Genomic DNA, 18,516 nt, shown 5'->3' with positions numbered 1-18,516 from the left:
GCTTACTGGCAAGGCTCTGTCCAGCATCTGTCTCTGGCAGAGGGCTACATGGCTTCTCTTTTCTCTGCCTTCTTTCTCCCAGCATTCAGTTTAGATTTCTCCGCCTAGCTCTACTCTACCCAATCACAGGCCAAGACAGCTTTTTTTTATTCATTAACCAATAAAAGCAACACATATACAGATTTCCAAAAACAAGTTGTGTGTTACATGACTACAAGTCCAGCACTCAGGGGGTCAGGATCATGATCTGAGTCTTGCTACATAGAAAGACCCTGTGGCCAACAAACAAACAAAGAAAGAAACCAAAGTCAAATTCTAGTCTTAGCCTATTACCTATTTGTAGGTAGAGTTTTCCTATCCTGTGGCAGCTGTTTCCCAAAGAATCACTCATGAACTTAATACTAATTGTAAATGCTTGGCCAATAGCTCAGGATTATTACTGACTAGCTCTTACTTTTTAAGGCAACCCATATTCCTTATTTATGCTTTGCCACAGGGCAGTACCTTTACCAGCATGGCATGTTTCTCTCCTGATTGCTCTGTACCTGGTTGGAGACTCCAGACTCTGCCCTTCTTCCTCCCAGTCTGGTTCTCCCACCTAATGCTATTCTTTTCAACTATTGGCTAATCAGCTTCTTTATTAGACCAACCACAACAACATATATTCACACAGTATAAAGGAATATTTCACAGTTCATATTTACATGGTTTGAGTATTAATATGTCAATCAGGACCCCTGAATGTCTAATTATATGAACATAGACCAATCTCCCTTTCTATTTTGTTTTTTTTTTTTTTTGGTTTTTTTTTTCGAGACAGGGTTTCTCTGTGGTTTTGGAGCCTGCCCTGGAACTAGCTCTTGTAGACCAGGCTGGTCTCGAACTCACAGAGATCCGCCTGCCTCTGCCTCCCGAGTGCTGGGATTAAAGGCGTGCGCCACCACCGCCCGGCTTCCCTTTCTATTTTGTAGGTTTGAATGCAATGCCCACCCTCCAAGTCTTACACTCTTGAGTACTTGATCCTAGGCTGGTATCTGTTTGAGGAGGATTAAGAGCTGTGACCTTGCTGGAGGAAGTGTGAGCTTTCAAGGGACTGTGCATTCCCAGTGTGCACTTGGCTTCCTGCTTATAGTCTGAGAAGTGAGCTTTCAGCTGTTCCTGCCACCATCAGGACTCTAACCCTATGGAACCATATGTTCAATTAAGTGTTTTATAAATTGCCTGATCATGGTGCTTTATCACAGCAATAGAAAAGTAACTAATATGTATTAATGCCCTTTGTTTATTAAATTGTGTTGTACATGTGTCTTTGTCAATGCCCCTGTTATAACCCTTCTGGTCCCCTCTGTAAGCTATTATAACACTGTTGGAGTCCCCATAGGTCAATGTGAGCAATTGCTCCCCAGTAGGCAGAGCTGCTTTTGAAGCTGCGGAAATGTTAGGAGTGGACCTGCATGAAAGGAAGTGAGTCACCAGAGGAAGTGAGCTGCATCCATTGGGTCTCTATCTTCTGCTTCACAACAAGGTAAGGAGACTCAGTTCCATGTGCTTGTCTGCTGCCATCGGCCCCCTGCTTGGCCTACCCATCCGCTAGGTACAGATGGACTGCATTTTCTCAAACCAAGTTCTTCCTTCCTTAAGCTGCTTTGGCAGGTATTGGTTCACAGCAACAAGAAAAGTAAATGATACAAATATCAAACCTGTATGTTCTGAATGAATAACTATTTTGGAAGGTCTCTTAAATTCAAGGAACCCTTAGTAGGTCCCTTGAGCTAAAGAACTCTCTGAGAAGTGGCCCTGGAGTGGACATTGGTCACTCAGAGGCTGCAAGATGTCTACTCACGTGTCACTGTTTCCTCTGGGAGGGGTTTCATTGTGCAGGACCTTGGGAGGTGGGGACACAGCTGTGCTACTTGAATGGTGTTCCCTGGAGACTCAGGATCCTATAGATCATAGGGCAGCATGGCCACAGGCAGGTTAAGTTGGAGCAGCATGTATTTCTTGTAAAATACCCCTTTTCAGCAGCCCTTTGGCTCTCGGAAGCCATCCTAAGACTGAGTTAGTAAACCCTGAATATCCCTCTGGTATGGTCTGAGTGTGTTCCCTAAACATCTTGTATTGGAGGGGCATCTTTGGGAGGTGACTAGGCTTAGGTGGGATCATAAGGGGGAAGTCCCTGTGGTGGCATTTGTAGTTTTATAAGAAGAGAAAGAGAAGGCTCAGGGCAGGAGATGATCACGTGGGAAGTGTCCTTCCACCTCAGCATGAGGATCTGAGGTTAGATCCCTAGAATTCACAGGAAAGGTGTGTGGGGGGAGCAACAGCACACAGTACTGGGGAGGTAGAGACAAGAGGGTCTCTGGGGCTGGCCTAGAGTCAGTGAGAGACCCTGTCTCAGAAAACAAGGTGGAAAAGGGTCAAGAAAGACACTGAGGGTAAACTTCTGACCTTCATTGTACACACATGAACACATGAACACACACATTTATATATGAACACACTCACATGTGAACACAAACTCATATATGAACACACAACTCACACATGAACACACACTCATATGTGAATACATACACACTCACATGTGAACACACATTCACACACGAACACACACACTTATACATGAACACACATTCATTCACACATGAACACACACACTCATCTGTGTTTACTTAGAATTAAGCCATATTTTCATAGTTGACATATTGTATCATATTTTTATATTTTGCATCTGTGTGTGGCTGTAAAAATTATACAGATGTTGTAATAGGAACGGTGGGGCTGTGTCCCGCCACCCAGCCGCCCGCACGGCTAGCTTTATACCCGAAATAACTACACGGAAACTGTATTCTTTTAAACACTGCTTGGCCCATTTCTATCTAGCCTCTTCTAGGCTAATTCTCACATATTAATTTAACCCATTTCTAATCATCTGTGTAGCACCACTAGGTGCGCTTACCGGGAAGATTCTAGCCTACGTGCATCCTGGGTTGGAGCTTCATCACATGTGTTTGCCCGGGAGTGGGGAGCATGGTGTCTCTGCTCCAGAGAGCAGAGCTGTCGAGTCTGAGCTCACTTCCTCTTCCTCCCAGCATTCTGTTCTGTTTACTCCTCCCACCTATGTTTTAACCTATCAGGGCCAAGCAGTTTCTTTATTGCTTAACCAATGAAATCAACAGATTGATATATGACACTCCCACATCATACAGAGAACTTTCTACCCTCAAAGGGAGCTCATCTGTGGAAATAAGACTTTTTTGATGATGCAGTTGTATTGACGAGAATGTTTGTTCCTTTACTAAAACATCGTGCAATTCAACCTCATGACATTTTTTAACCCAAAACGCTGAGGAAGGGTGCCACCCATCCCAGAGGATGCTGACTGCTTCCTTTATGGATATGTTTGACGTTCAACTACAAATACATCTGCCACAAAAAAGGAGGAGAATATGTTCTTTTTTTTTTAATCTTTGGAGGATTGGTTATTCAACACTGTCTGCTTTAAATAAACTGTATTGTTTAAAGCATCAAGAATTTGGGTCATAGTCTGTAGACTTGACCTTGGAGGTAACCCCAGAGGAAGTGGACTAAACTACTGACTACAGTTAGTTACAAAGTTCATGCTACAGAAGACGTTAATCATCTAATTATGACCACAGCTGTATTTTGGTGTATGGAATTTTAGCCTCTCTCTTAATGCTCGATTTGGCTTTATCTGTGCTAATCAGAGTCTAATCAACTTGTCTACTGCCATGTTAGTTCAGCCCTCATTGGTTCCTGCCTCTCTAACACAGTGACCTTAAGTCAGTTACGGTGACTTTGAGGCCCCCTCCATTTTATTCCCATTCTACAGTCCATTTCAACAGCTCCAGAAATCTGTTAAAAGCATAAACTTGGCCACTCTATCCTCTGGCAAAGATTATTCAATGGTTTCCATTGTTCTTAGGAGGTTAAGATGGGCAGAATTATTGAAAAGAATTACTGTAAATGGTGAAAATGTTCTATAGTTCAGTATTTTAAGCAAAGTCAACAGAGCCAGTGTGGGAGCTCCTAGTCTACAGTGGCAGCATCCTCTACGGAGCTTTAACACTGTATTCATCAGATGTGACAGGTTAGCGTGGAAGGAGAGCAAACCTACATAGCAAAGCCACAGAAACATCTTGTTTGGTGGAAAGATACTGAAACTTAGCAAAAGTATGTTAGTTGGCAAAAATTTGAGCCAAGAAAAGATGAAGATAACCTGGTAACTCTACCCATCAGACAGGACCAGTATGCGCCTGCATGCTGACTGGAATATGTGATCCTCAGATTGGACACTGTGTAGAGAAAGTGTAAACAACACAGTATGATTTTAGTATAGAGTGTTGGGCCTGCCTTAGGCCCCTCAGCAGGCAGTGAGCAGGCAGTAGAGTCAACCCAGGGCTGGCCGTGGGTTGACTTCGTTCCCACCAGTCTACAGGAAGGGTCCACTCCATACTCAGCTCCTCTTTCCTGAGTATAGCAGTGAGAAACGTACCACACTTACAGGAAGTTGTGTGTGCAGCGCCATGGAGGTACTCAGGCCTTACCTGCTCGCTGCACAAGCAGGAGGGCTTGAGTTTGCCCCCTAGAACCCCAGTTAGAAAAGTGCTGTGGTATAGTCTTGCATTTCTGCCACTGCAGGGCCAGAGACAACCAACACAGCGAGTTCTTTCCAAGATTCTTAGAAGTCCTTTCTCAGGATCTTCCCTGGTGTAGGGGGAGTAACCCACAGCAGGAGCGGGTCTGGCCAAGGTGCCCCAGTGGCTGTCTGTGTTGTCACTGTACTGGGTCCTTGCTTTCTTGTCAACTTCCTGATGACCGGAGGAGGCCTGGGAGCTCTGGGGTGCTTCTTCCAGCCCAGGACACAGTAGAAGCCCCCACACAGCCACTACTCAACCCTGCACATCACAGCACACAGCTGCACCCTGGAACAATTTGCAGGGACCCAAAGACCCGGGCACTACTGGCAGCTGTCTGCATCTCCTCTCACCCTCACACACGGCTGCTCACAACTAGACATCTTCTCACACACTACAGAGTTTTTGCACAGCCACATATTTTCACTCTTATTTTAAAACGTTTTCTTTATATTTATGTGGACGTGTGTGTACCTACTCATCTGCATGTGCACCTCAAGCATCCAGGTACTTGAGGAGGTTAAACGGGGCAATGGATTCCTTGGAACTGGAGTTACAGACAGTTGTGAACCACCCAATGTGAGTGCTGGGAAGCAAACACCTCTGTAAGAGAAGCAAATGGTCTTAATTACTGAGTCATCTCTCCAGACTGGCACAGATGTCCCAGCTGCACACACCAACCCTAATAGACTTGCACACTTTTGCAGATACCACATCATAGCTGCTCACCTCCACACAACCTTATATCCTCACACACCTACAACACCCCCACTTCCACGTGCCCCTGTTTATTACTGTGGACCATGCAAATACATGCAAAATCCTGCGCATCCCTGAACACACCAAGCCTACACACTCCCGGGCATCTCTGCCCCCTTCTGCACAACCTCTACTCCCAAAACACTCTCATCCACCCCTGTAGACCGAGACAGGAAACAAAGTACTGGGCACAGAGCTACTGGCTGCAGGAAGCCTAGGAAGCAAGCTAAGAGTCAGCGCCCTCGACTGTGGATCTCTGCCCCTTTATTTCCCATGAGGATGGGAGGTGCATCTCACAGTCTGCAAACACCCACCTGCAGAGCAGGGTCAAATCTGTGTCCTCGATGTCTCCTTTCCTTTTGTCCATCCATATGGCTGTGTTTGAATTAGGTCATAGTGAAAACAGTTCTTCCTGGGGGCGTGGTCCACAGTGATAAGAAGCAGAAGTCATGAGATCCTGGAGCTGCCCAGCTCTAGCTCACAGGCTCGGTCTCTCTTCAGGTAATGTCTCCCTAAACTGCAGTCTGACACCGAATGACAGGTTTGTGCACTCAGGGACCTGCAGGCCCTTGTTAAAAATGTCTATAGGCTCCATCTTTAGACAGAGACACCCCTAATTCCTTAACTTGGGGAACACTGAGAACTTGGCCTGTTACTATTGGTCCCTGGAGCACAGTGGTTCTCCCTGGCCATGGCTGTGTGGATGAGGTGACCAGACTCACTCTGCTCCATGGCTTCCTCACCACATTGATATTATTGGTGTGAGGGGTGAAGGAGGAGTCCATCATCTCTTATCTGATCACCCTCTCGCATGGGCATTTTATGTGCCCCTTTCTGCTGCATGGACATCACATTTTTTCCCACATCACCTCCCAGTGGGTCTTGAGAATATATTTACTCACTTCTCCTTGTGCCTCTGTGTCAGGGAGACTGCAATTGGCCACCTTGGTGTCCCTGGGTGGCTCTGTGTGTGCAGAAAAGTGGTCTCTGTGGGGGCTGGAGTAGCAATTGGACTTATTCCTCTTGATGGGAAACAGTTTCCGCAACCACAATTGAAGTCCCAACAACCTAGTAGAGCAACGCCTTTCTGGTTCAGACAAGCACATCTAGAAGGCAGTCAGGAGGTGCTCCCTGGAGACTGTCCATACTGTCCCACCTCAGAAGAGCCCTGGCCTCATAGAAAACTCACAGTCAGGCCGAAGTGCTCAGTTGTACAGGAGTGAGGGCCCCCAAGCATTAGGAAGCCTGCCTCCAAAAAAGGAGAATGAAGAGCTGTAGCCCAGAGGGGCAGCAACTCAAACACACCCACACAGCCTTCACACAGCGCCACACAGAGAGGAGCTGCTTCCTGGCTCCTTTCTAGCACTGGACCAGGATGTCGTATGAAGTCCCTACAGTAATGGAGTCCACTATGTACACAATTACTACAGCGGGACATCCGGCTTGTGCAGGCTGTCCCAGAGATCCTTAATGACTTTGGATAAAGACAGGGCAATTCCCAAAGCGTAACCTAGGCATGAGTTGCATGCTGCATTACCACTGAACCTGCACCAACTGCGTTGAGAACCATGAATGCATCATGCATCCCCCTGCTGACCCGTACAACATATCCACTCATTCCCACATTAGTAGTGTTTGTTCACATTCTGACACAATCATGACTCTTACCCAGAGTGGACAGAAATTTAATACCAGCTGGTCAAAAGTGGGAACTTAGAGCCTGCAAGGGTCCATCCACAATCGGATTCAAGATTGACATTTGTGCTTTTTCCATGGTTCTCATAGATTCTCTAGTCTGTGTGGTTGGAGCTCTGCTAGTATGGTAGTTTCCTTTGGTATGGAGATGAATGCTGCCATGTGGAGACCCAGAAGTTGTGTTAACCTAAAAGAAAACCCTCAGAAGAGACCATGCCTTTTTCACTTTCTCTTGAGGAGGGAGAGACCCACGAGGTCATATAAATGGGCGAACAGCTGCTGGGGTTCTGAGTGGGGCATCTTCAGTGATGTAATTGCCCACATGACACCCAGAAAAACCTCCTGTAGCTGCCTGTGCATCCTCCTTGCTCCCATAATAAACCCAGGAAACTCCTGCATCACCACTCTGGCCTGGGAGGAGCCTTTCTTTGGTCTGCCATGGGCTACTCTCTACTGCAGGCAATTCCTTAACATTCAACCCTCAATTTTCCCTTCTATGGATTCAGTTTCTCCACCAGCTGATGCCCACCAGCAGATCCCTTTTCTGCCTCTACTGCCAAAAGTGGGGAGGTCTGTCTTTTCTCTGTGACAAAACCCTTGTGGAGGGATGCTGATTGGCCTGCCCAGACCACATGACTTCCTAGAGGCTCACCTCCAGGACCAGGTTTTCAGATTACTAGGTCTTCAGGCCATGTGTCCAGTCCTGTGGATGTATCCTCCCTGGGGTAATCAGTGTCACCATGACATCATGGGTAAGCATTTCCCAGGCTAACAGGCAGAACTGTGAAGTGGTGGTTCCCAACCTGGTTGCAGGAGTGTCTAGCATGGGTAGCATACACTTGTGCGTTTGTAGAGGAATTTCCAAAGAGGATTGGCATGTGGGATGAAGGGAGGAGACTAGGGGAGCAGGAAGAGCTGGGTGTGCAAGCCCCTTCTTTGAGGAATTCACCCATTGTTGTAGCCATCCTCCAAGGTCACCACGCTAACTCCTTCTGCCTGCAATGTGAACTCAGTGCTAGGGAGATTCTAGGTCCCCAGCAGCAGACTGGAACTGCAGAGGCATCCAGCTTCCAGACTGGCCTGCATATTGCCAATGGGGAATACACCGGCCCTTATGTTAACCAGTCAGATACATCTTCCAGAGACAGTGGGATGGCTCATCAGGTAAAGGTGTTCGCCACCAAGCCTGATGACCTGGGTTTGTTCTTCAGAACTTACACACACACAATAGTAAAATATGAACATGAATTAAGACATTGTACAAAATAATAGCATGAATGATAAGTAAATCTCCTTCTATAACCAACTCTTCCTCTGGAGAACACTGGCAAGTGGTTGTCTGGGAAAACATAAATTGAGACATGGTCTAGATATTTTTGGAATGAGAGCATTAGTTATGGAAAAAACCTGTCCATACCCTATTCACAGGTGGGTATTGGAAAAGATGATGCAAATAGTGTGGGCTGAACTAGCATAACCTCATTCTCACACCTTCCCCTTAGGCGCATTGCAGATGGAGGCGACCAGAAAAACATAAGCTCACATTGACAGGCATGAAGTTTCCTGATGGCATGTTTCCTCTTCCTAGTCCCTCTCTCTACTTCTTTGCTTCTTAGGAGTGTGTGTGTGTGTGTGTGTGTGTGTGTGTGTGTGTGTATGAGTGTGTGTGTGAGTGTGTGTGTGCATGTCTGTACATGTGTGAGAGAGAGAGAGACAGAGTGTCATATGTAGAGAGAAGATATGTGTGGAATATGTGTGAATACACACATGGCTGTGTGTGCTACAGCACACACATGGAGGTCAGAGGTCATCTTTGGGTGTTGCTCTTTGTCTTCCACTTGAGACAGGGTTTCACGGCCACTGTATTTGTAGGCTAGTGGTCTGTGAGCTCCTAGGAACTCTCCTGACTCTACCTCCCATCTTGCTGTATGAGTTTCACGGCCACTGTATTTGTAGGATAGTGGTCTGTGAGCTCCTAGGAACTCTCCTGACTCTACCTCCCATCTTGCTGTATGAGTGCTGGGATCACAGGTGTGCATACAAATGATTCTGACATTACATGGTTTTGAGGACTCGAACTCGGGTCTGCAAGCTTTCACAGAACAACCTTGCTGCTTACTTCCGGTGGAAGATGATAATGGTACCTTCTATTATAGTAGCCATCTTGCAAACTATGAAGAAAAAGTCAAAAATACGAGCTGCAAATCAGGGCCATCAGGAGTTTCCTTTAGAATTTTGTTATATGAGAAAAGCAATCCCTCAACATCCCATTCATTTCAATCACTAAGGTCAGCTGTGTGGTAAATGCATCACAAACACTCCTATTGGTGGGTATACTGGAGCCTCTGGAGCCACTTTTAGCCATAAATTAAATATGAAAGGCAAGAGAAGCTGTTTCTTAGAGTCCTGGACCAGCAGTTTTGTGATCTCCAATAATTCTGCGACCCAAAGAGGAAGACCACATTATTCTGCTGCCCATAGGAGCCTCACAATCAGAGATTAAAATTTAGGCCATGGTTAAACAAAGATTTATTTCAGGTTTGATTCTCTAATGGTTCAATTAATATGGACTGCTTTTTATTCCATCCTCAGCTGACCTCAGGAATGGCTGCTGCTATTTTTCCCCCTTTCCTTGGGAGATGAGTTCATTAAGTGCATATTCATTTATGTTGTGTGCTTTAGCATACTCATCCTGACATTAACATCTATTCCTTTTACTTCTTCACAGATCTGATCTCACAAACCTCCAACCTTTACCAGAGATTTTATTAAATAAAAACTGTAGTTCTTAAATCAAGTGTGGTCACAAAGAACTCCCCTTGTGTTAGCTAGAGAACAGAACTGTGATAACTGTGGCCTGAATTCCAACCCTCCTGCTGAAGGCAGAGCTACAAGCACATGGCAGAGCCGCTAGTCTCCCAGGTGTATATGGTTGCTGCAAAGAGGGAAGGCCTGAGTTCAATCCCTGGGACCCACACGGCAGGTGAGAATTGTCTATCAGTTATTCTGAGACATCCATACATGTGAAGTTAAAATTTTGAAAAGGAAATAAATTTAAATTTCCTTGGGCAGAGAGGTCTGGGTCAGAGTCCCAATGGAGTTGGCGTGAACTGCATGACAACTGAACCTGCCCTTCTGTCCCTGTAACTGGTGTCCTGTGACTGCTTCCTTCTTTACAGGAAGCTGGCCTGCATCCACATCTGACAACGGCCCTTTTCCTGTCAGATGCTTCGCCTAAACTCTCAATGTCTGTGGCTCTAAAGAAATTAATTTCATCTTCAGCCTGGGTAGTCATAGGACTCAGGCCTGGCCAATCAGAACATCACACTACCTTGGACACAGTGATTGGCTCAACAATAGCCACGTGACTAGTGTGGGCAATGGAGCTGAAGATACTCAGTGATAGGACTTCCTGTGAGGCTGACTGGGGCTGAGTATTTTCTTCTCACAGGGGGCCTGGGAGGAAGAGTGGGCTGATGCTGCCTGGGCTTCTGCTCCTGAACCAGGACAAGATGAGGTGGTGAGCTCCTGAGAGCCTCCTGTGAACAGAGGCCACAAAAGAAAATAGAGAGAGGAGGGCAGGAAGAGAAGGGAGAGAGATTTGAAGGAAAATTGAGCCAAGATCAACCTGTGTTAGGGGTGACCCTGCAGGGACACTACTTGTGGGAGGGGGTGAGAAGGCATGGAGTCAACCACATAGGCTCTGGAAGTCAGGTGACTATGAAAAGCCAAACCCTTTATTGATGGTACGGGCAGGCCTCTCATAGCCCATCCCAAGGTCCCATTGCTCAGGTGGCCAATTCTTCTGTGTTGTTCTTCCTTCATTGGCATCTCTGGTCATTTGTCCGTTAGTCAGCTGTCTCTGAAAATAGCGGCAGGCCTTGGATTGGCTCAGGGATGAAGTTCCTTCCATGCATGCTCCTGTGGGCTGGTTTTGGCAGGACGGCTGAGGCTTGGGTAGGCTGGTTGACAGTTTCTCCTACAAGCTGGGACCAGAAGCTCCTCTCTTTTATGGCGAATCATTAATATGTATTGTCCAGATTAGGCTTTGCTCATTAGTTACTACTGAGTGTCCAGATATTTACATGAGGCATTAACAACAGAGGGAAAACTCCTAAATAATCTCTATTTAAGTTGAACTTCCTATGATAAACTAATAAAAAACATTTTCTTAACGATATATAAAAACAACAAATAACAGCCAAATTTAAAAAAAGTACATAACACAAAAAACAGAACTAGTAAAACATGGGGGTTTAAACTGAAGCACAGGCTTGAATTCTGTATCCATTGTCCCTGTCAATCAGATTCAAGGACATGCATTGTTGCAGTTTTGCCTGAGGGTTGGAGAGGAAGAAGTGACCAAGGTGATGATCAGCATGAGGTGGGCATCTCAGTCACTACTGTGGCAGAGGGAGGTGTTTTAGATGTTGTGGGTAACGGTCCACAATGCACAACCGGAGCTGGGGAGGTGGTGGCTCAGTGGGCAGATGGGCCTTCTGTCCAGCCCTGGGTCAGGAAAGCAGTGCCGGGGCAGCAGTAAGCTTAAGAAGATATGGACAGGCAGCTCAGAACCTGTAGCTGGAGTATGGATGCAGGAGCCTCTTGCCCTGGGTTGCATGCAGGGCCACAACTGAGCTTCTGTCCTGGCTCCCTCCTGCAGCAGGCACTCCTTGCCAGGGCTGAAATTGTCCTATGCCACTTCCGTTTGCCCAGGTGGGGTGGGCAGGCAGCAGCAGCACAGTGCTCTCAGGGCACTGGAAATGCGTTTTTTCATGAGCTTCCAGCCCCGGAGTGGCCTGGTTCCAGAGGCTGCAGGTACAAGCTGGGGCTGGTCACTGGGCACTTCTGGCTCTCTGGATTCTTCCTCTTCGGTGAAGGCCATGTTCACCAGGCCTACGCAGTTGCCATTCAGAGGTGGATCAGGGGAGGAGGATTCATCTGCCAGGCTATCCAGTGACATCATGGTGACTGTGGTGTCCCCGTCCCCTGTAGCTGGGTTGATGGTTTCAGTGGCCAATGCGTCTCCTTCTGGGGCTGTGTTATCTGGATAGTGCAGCGCCTCTGGGCAGGTGTGTGTGTGGAGCAGGTGTGTGTGAGTGCTCTCCCCTCTGGACAGCAGAGCTGGTTGGCTGTGGCTCCTCTTCAAGGCACCAGGGACGCTAGTAGCGACTGCAGGGATGATGTGTTGCAGACTGCTATCCCCAGAGCTCACTTTAAATTTAAGGATGTTAATGGTAGCTGTTAGGTTTGACTGTGGGTCTTTTAGAGATGACACCACCTGCTCGCAGGTGTACCCGATGTTACACATGGTCTCCACAACCTTGGGGAGGATTTCCTTGGCAGGAGGTGTTACGTGTTCCTGAATACGGCCCAGCCAAGGTCGTTCCACAAGGCGAGATGATGTGAGCCTGAACCAAATGTAACCGGTGAGCAGTCTGGCCAACATGAGATAACACGGCCTGGAAAGATGGTATGGAATGCGGCACGGGGTGTTGGTGATCAGATGGTACAGAGCTTCGGGGGTCGATTCTACATAGGGCAAGTGTCCGGTGACCAGGACGTAGAAGACAATCCCTAAGCTCCACATATCCCCTGCCAGAGCGTCATACGGTGTTCCGGCCAAGATCTCTGGGGCCAAATATGGCAAGGAGCCCCACAGATCCTCCAGCATCTGGCCCTCTACGAGCTGAGTGGCCAACCCAAAATCACAAAGTTTGACTCTGCCACCTTGACCCAGCAGGATGTTTTCTAATTTGATGTCGCGGTGCGCGATCAGTCTTTGGTGCAGGAAGTGCACAGCAGAGGCCAACTGGTTGAATATAGGCCTAGCCTCCTCCTCGGTTAGACAGCCCACCTCATCGATCAACATCACCAGATCTTTCCCTTCCAGATATTCCATGACCAGATAAGTGGTCCGCAGCGTGTTGATTGCGTGGAAGAACTGGATGATGTTCCTGTGATGTAAGGACTTATGGATAGCCACCTCAGAGTTGATGTATTCCTCCTCATTGTACTCTTTCTCGAGCACCTTGATGGCCACCTGCGTTTTTGTGGGAAGGTGCTGGGCAAGGATCACCTCCCCAAATGCACCACAACCTAGTGATGATAAAAATTTATAATTCTTCTTGAGGATGTCCTCTTCCCGGGGGCTGGCCATCATGGCTACCTCAAGTTCTCTGTATTTTGGGCAATTTCAGGGACACACGATGCTAGGGGAGAAATGATATAGTTTTAGAAATGGGAGTTTATAGGTATGAATTCTCTGTCTTGAAATCTGAGATAACACAAACAACGTAATGATGCCTTTAAGACCAAGAAGTACAAGAATAATCCAGAGGGCAATTGACATAAAGACACTGAACAAGAGCGTAGCAGCATCTGTTCAAATTCTGGGGAAGAGCCCATACTCAGACACAGAGACCACTGAACTTTTATGCTCTGTGGAAAGTAGCTACACATAGAGAAAATCTCACCTAAGAGATACAAAGTCCACAAAGAGAAATATGATATTTTGTTCTCCTGTGCTTTTGAGGAAGAGGAGGGCTGAGCGTTTATCAAGGAAACAGTATTAGTCACAGAGATGGAGTGGAGGAAGTGATAGAGCAGGAGAGTTTGGCCAAAATGCAGGCTAGGCATGGATGGGAAATTTATAATGAAATTGCGATGGTTAGTTTATAGTAATACATGTTCCAGCTGAAGAAAATTGAAACCGCAGTTGAAAAACGTAAAGAATAAATGAATTTTGAAACAGGAAATTGGGTGATAATGAAAAAATAGATACAACATTTACAAATCAAACCTAGGATATAAACTAATAGCATACATGTAAACATGGATTAGCAAAACTTAACCCTAAAACCAAAACCAATGAATTGGAAAGAACTCACTCTAACAAAGTCCAGTAGACTGGAGATTCCTAGTCTGTTATAGGCAATCTTTAGTAGACTTGTTTTGTAGAGTAGTGACTCCCAGATAAAGGACAGGAACCAATGCAGGCAGTGCCTAAAACAGAATAGTTGTTAGCATACTTCATAATGCTTCCTTGTGATGTCACCCAAATGAGCAGACCAATCATGGCTTCCATAACTGACAGTGGTTATGGCCGAGTTCTGTAACACAACTAGTGCCCTGAGTATTTTGCTCATGGCTGGCACCAAATCCCAGACCAGAATCAACTCCAGGGAGGAAGGGTTTGTGTGTGTGTGTGTGTGTGTGTGTATGTGTGTGTGTGTGTGTGTGTTTGTGCACACACGTGTACACACTTTCAAGAGACACTGAAGCCATGGTGGTGGCACGTCTCCTTCCCAAATAGAGCTGGTGTTTAGGTGGTTGGCGACACTGAATAAGAAGTTATCTATCACCAAGTGGCACAGTTCCTCTAGCTAGCCCCACATCCATACATTCCACAAATTCCCAAACAAGGAGTCAAATATTCAACACATCTGACAATCAACAATCCCACTGTGGTACTTTGAATTAGAAATGTCTGATACAAATGGGGTGTTTGAACACATGGACACACAAGGAAGGTAGATGTTACTGTTTGGGAACTTTTCACTTTGGATCAGTAGAAGCAGAATTCCATCCGTGGCACTGTCCTTGAGAAGAATTAGCATAGTCTTCATGTCCTCTTCTACTTCTTGCTTGAGTTTGAGTTGGTGACATCTCAATCTCCTGCACGTTCCTTCAGGATTCCAGCTAGCTTCTATGACCCATGACCCATCTTGTCCCTCCAAAACTAAGTCAGACAGACATGCTCACTCTCTCTTAAGATGCCATGTTTATAATTTCTATCACAACAGAATGCTAACCAATAAACATGGGCTTAGCAGAGCCGGTTGTTCCCCATCCCCACCCTACCCATGCTGCCCAGAAGTCAAGGCAGACTCATTGCTGTCACATAGTCACACATTGACTGTGTCTCTTTCATCCACCTCCACCAGAGAAAGAATGGACCCTTCAAGTAGCCTGAATTTCTGGCCACATCCTCTATAGTGTAGCACAGGTCTCATACTAAATGAACCTGCTTCCTATTGGTTCAGGACCTCCCTTTCCCTCAGAAACCTTCCATTCCATGGAGACATGCTCTGTCTGACAGGAATGAAACTGCTTCAGACTCCCACTGTGTGGCCATCATTGCTAGAGTCCTTGTCCCTGGATGAAGAATCCCCCTAGCATCACCGTCTCTCTGAAGCTCCCATCTTTCCTCACATCCTATAAAGATGCGGACTAATATAATAAGGAAATATTCAAAAATCCGTGGAAAACTTTAAAGTTGAAATATAAAAGTAGGCAAGACAATCTGAGAGAACAAATAGGTTGATAATACCTTGTATTGTTACCGGAAAAAAATCACTGATGGATCGTATAATCTAAAGAAATAACTGTAATGATCCACAGATATTCCATTAGTCCATAAAACTGAGGGAAGGTTTATTTTCAAAACTTTTTATAAAACAAACTCCTCTCATAAAGCCCTTACTCTCTAGCAAAGTAAAGACAGCTTGAAAAGAGATGAATATCTGACATGGGAAATGGCTACGAACATTAAAATATCCTTAAGGATAGCACTTGCTCATTTACTTCTTAGTCAGTAACACATTAAATGATCATTCTTCATGACCAAGATACATTCAGGGGAACACAAGAATCAATCTACATACAAAACTTAACAAAAGAACAAGCATAGGCCAGCATCAAGAAAACATAGTCACCCCAGTAAAGAAGTGAGGGTCACTGCCAGGGACAAACATAGAACCAGAGAATGTTTTACTATCAACAGTCCTATTCTAGAAACAGGAAAATCTTTATTTTCATCATGGTCAGAATTGAAGATGAATGTCTTGTTAAGAGAAACACTGCTCACCTGACATTGGCCGGGAGGTGACACACGGATGGTAAATCTTCACAGTTCCTCACTGTGTGCCTACAACCAGAAGGTTAAAAAAAAAGAGCACAGTTCAGAATGAGAAAGAAGTCAAATAAAAAGGAAAATCTCCGTCAGTGGAAGAATAGAAATAACAGCCACAATTTAAAACAAAATTAAATATGGTAAAACAAAGAATCAATAAATGTCGAACACCAAAAGGCAAACAGAAAGCAAGGGAAACTCACTTTTTCAGGACCCACCTACTTTGAAGTGTCCAAATCTATGACAAATAACTGAGTCCAAATCCTTATCCACCAACCAACTCCTCCTCTGTGATACAAGGACACAACCCAGTCACTGGTAGCACCCTATAGAGACTGGTCTCTAGCTGACCTCACAATGACTCCCTGTGATGTCATTGCACTGGGCTAATCACAGCTGAGAAAATGACAGTATTCTGCTGTAGTTGTTTCCCCCCCGCTCACTTTCATTTAATTTTTTTATTTAAAAGGGTTTTTCCATTTTACATAACAACCACAGTTCCTCATCTCTCCCGTCCTCCTCCCCCACCACCTTTTCTTCATCCAACTCTCATCCATTCCTCATAAAGGGTATAGGCTGCCATGGGGAGTCAACGAAGATTGGTATTTCAACCTGAGGAGGACCAAGACCCTCCATGTATCCCAGCTGAGTTAGGTATTTCTCCATAAGGAATGGGCTCCAAAATGACAGTTCATGCCCTGGAGATAAATCCTGGTCCCACTGTGCCCAAGTCACAGAACTGTCACGCATTTTCAGAGTGCCTAGTTCAATCCCATGCGGATTTCCTATCTGTCAGTCCAGTGTGAATGAGCTCCCGCTAGGTCAGGTCAGCTGTCTCTGTGGGTTTCCCCATCATGATCTTGACCCCTTTGCTCCTATAATCCCTCCTCCCTCTCTTCAACTGGACTCCAGGAGCTCAGCCCAGTGCTTCGTCCAGCAGCTTCTCTTAACTCACTCATTTATGGACTCGTTTAGTGTTTGCTTATGTTCACTTAATGGATTCTCTTGCTACACCCCAGTGTCTTCCCTTCCTCTTTTCCTTCCTCTCCCTCTCTCCCCTCCCCTCCCTCCTCTTTCTTTTGCTTTGATATCTTCCCCTCTTGTCCTTGACAAAGACTTACTTACTTACTTACTGTTCAGCATTCAGTTCACTGTGTAGCCCTGAGGGTTGCGGCATCCTCCACAGCCCCCAAAGATTAAGATCATAGGCATGAGCCCGTGTCTTGGCTCTAAGTGTCCTTTTTTTGGGGGGGTTCCAATGTGAGTTAGTCCCTTTCACTTTGCCTGGGTTAGAATCTCCTAGATTCTAGTCTTTATGTCTCCTACTTCTTGCTTGAGTTTCAGTTTTTGACATCTCAATCTCCTGAATTTTCCTTTAGTATTCCAGCTAGCTTCCATGCCTCTGACCCACGCCCATGGGCCATTATCCCTCCAAAACAAAGCCAGACGGACCTGCTCACTCTCTCTTAAGATGCTATGTTTATAATTTCTATCACAACAGAATGCTAACCAATAAACATGGGCTTAGCAGAGCTGGCTGTTCCCCATCCCCACCCTACCCATGCTGCCCAGAAGTCAAGGCAGACTCATTGCTGTCACACAGTCACACATTGACTGTGTCCCTTTCATCCTCCTCCACCAGAGAAAGAATGGACCCTTCAAGTAGCCTGAATTCCAGGCCACATCCTCTGTAGTGTAGCACAGGTCTCATACTAAATGAACCTGCTTCCTATTGGTTCAGGACCTCCCTTTCCCTCAGAAACCTGCATTTCCGTGGAGACATGCTTTGTCTGACAGGAATGAAACTCCTTCAGACTCCCACTGTGTGGCCATCATAGCTAGAGTCCTCACGCTTGGTTGAAATTTCTTCTAGCATCACCGTCCCTCTGTAGCTCCCATCTTTCCTCGCTCCCCACTAATAATACAAACTCATATACCAAGGAAAGATACAAGAATCCATGCATATTTAAAGTTGAAATATAAAACTAGACAACACAATCTGAAAGAACAAATAGGTTGATAATGCCAGGAAAACTCATGGATGAATCCAACAATATGAAGAAATGACTGCAATGATCCACAGATACTTCCGTAGTTCATAAAACTGAGGCAAGGGATACTTTCAAATCTTTTTATAAAACAAACTCTTCTCGTAAGACCCTTAGTCTCTAGCCAAGAAAAGACACCTTGTACAGAGATGAGTATCTGAAAGGGTCGTTGACTGAGAACATTGGGATATCCTTAAGGAAAGTCCTTGATCATTGACTTCTTAGTCATTGACACAATAAAATGATCATTCTCCATGATCAAGATACCTTCCGGGGAACACAAGAATCAATCTACAAACAAAACTTGACAAAAGAGCAAGCGTAGTCCAACATCAAGAAAACATAGTCACCCCTGAAAAGAAATGAAATGCCACTGCCAGGGACAAACATAGAATGAGAGAATATTTTACTATGAACAACCCTATTCTACAAACAGGAAAAT

The 18,516-nt window shown here is 45.7% G+C and overlaps 1 protein-coding gene across 1 annotated transcript; it reads right to left on the bottom strand.

Moving 5' to 3' along the window:
- Window positions 1-11,805: 11,805 nt before the first annotated feature.
- Window positions 11,806-13,272, bottom strand: LOC142854014 (sperm motility kinase-like). The gene has a single exon (XM_075979157.1). The coding sequence runs from the start codon at window positions 13,270-13,272 to the stop codon at window positions 11,806-11,808; it is 1,467 nt and encodes a 488-aa protein (XP_075835272.1).
- Window positions 13,273-18,516: the final 5,244 nt, after the last annotated feature.

This window comes from Microtus pennsylvanicus, chromosome 7, assembly GCF_037038515.1.
Source record: "Microtus pennsylvanicus isolate mMicPen1 chromosome 7, mMicPen1.hap1, whole genome shotgun sequence".
Lineage (NCBI taxonomy): Eukaryota > Metazoa > Chordata > Mammalia > Rodentia > Cricetidae > Microtus > Microtus pennsylvanicus.
This window is presented reverse-complemented; position numbering and strand designations above follow the sequence as displayed.

Bases quoted from the DNA above. Each gene is read 5' to 3' on its own strand.
- LOC142854014 (XM_075979157.1), bottom strand. From the start codon at position 13,272: ATGGCCAGCCCCCGGGAAGAGGACATCCTCAAGAAGAATTATAAATTT.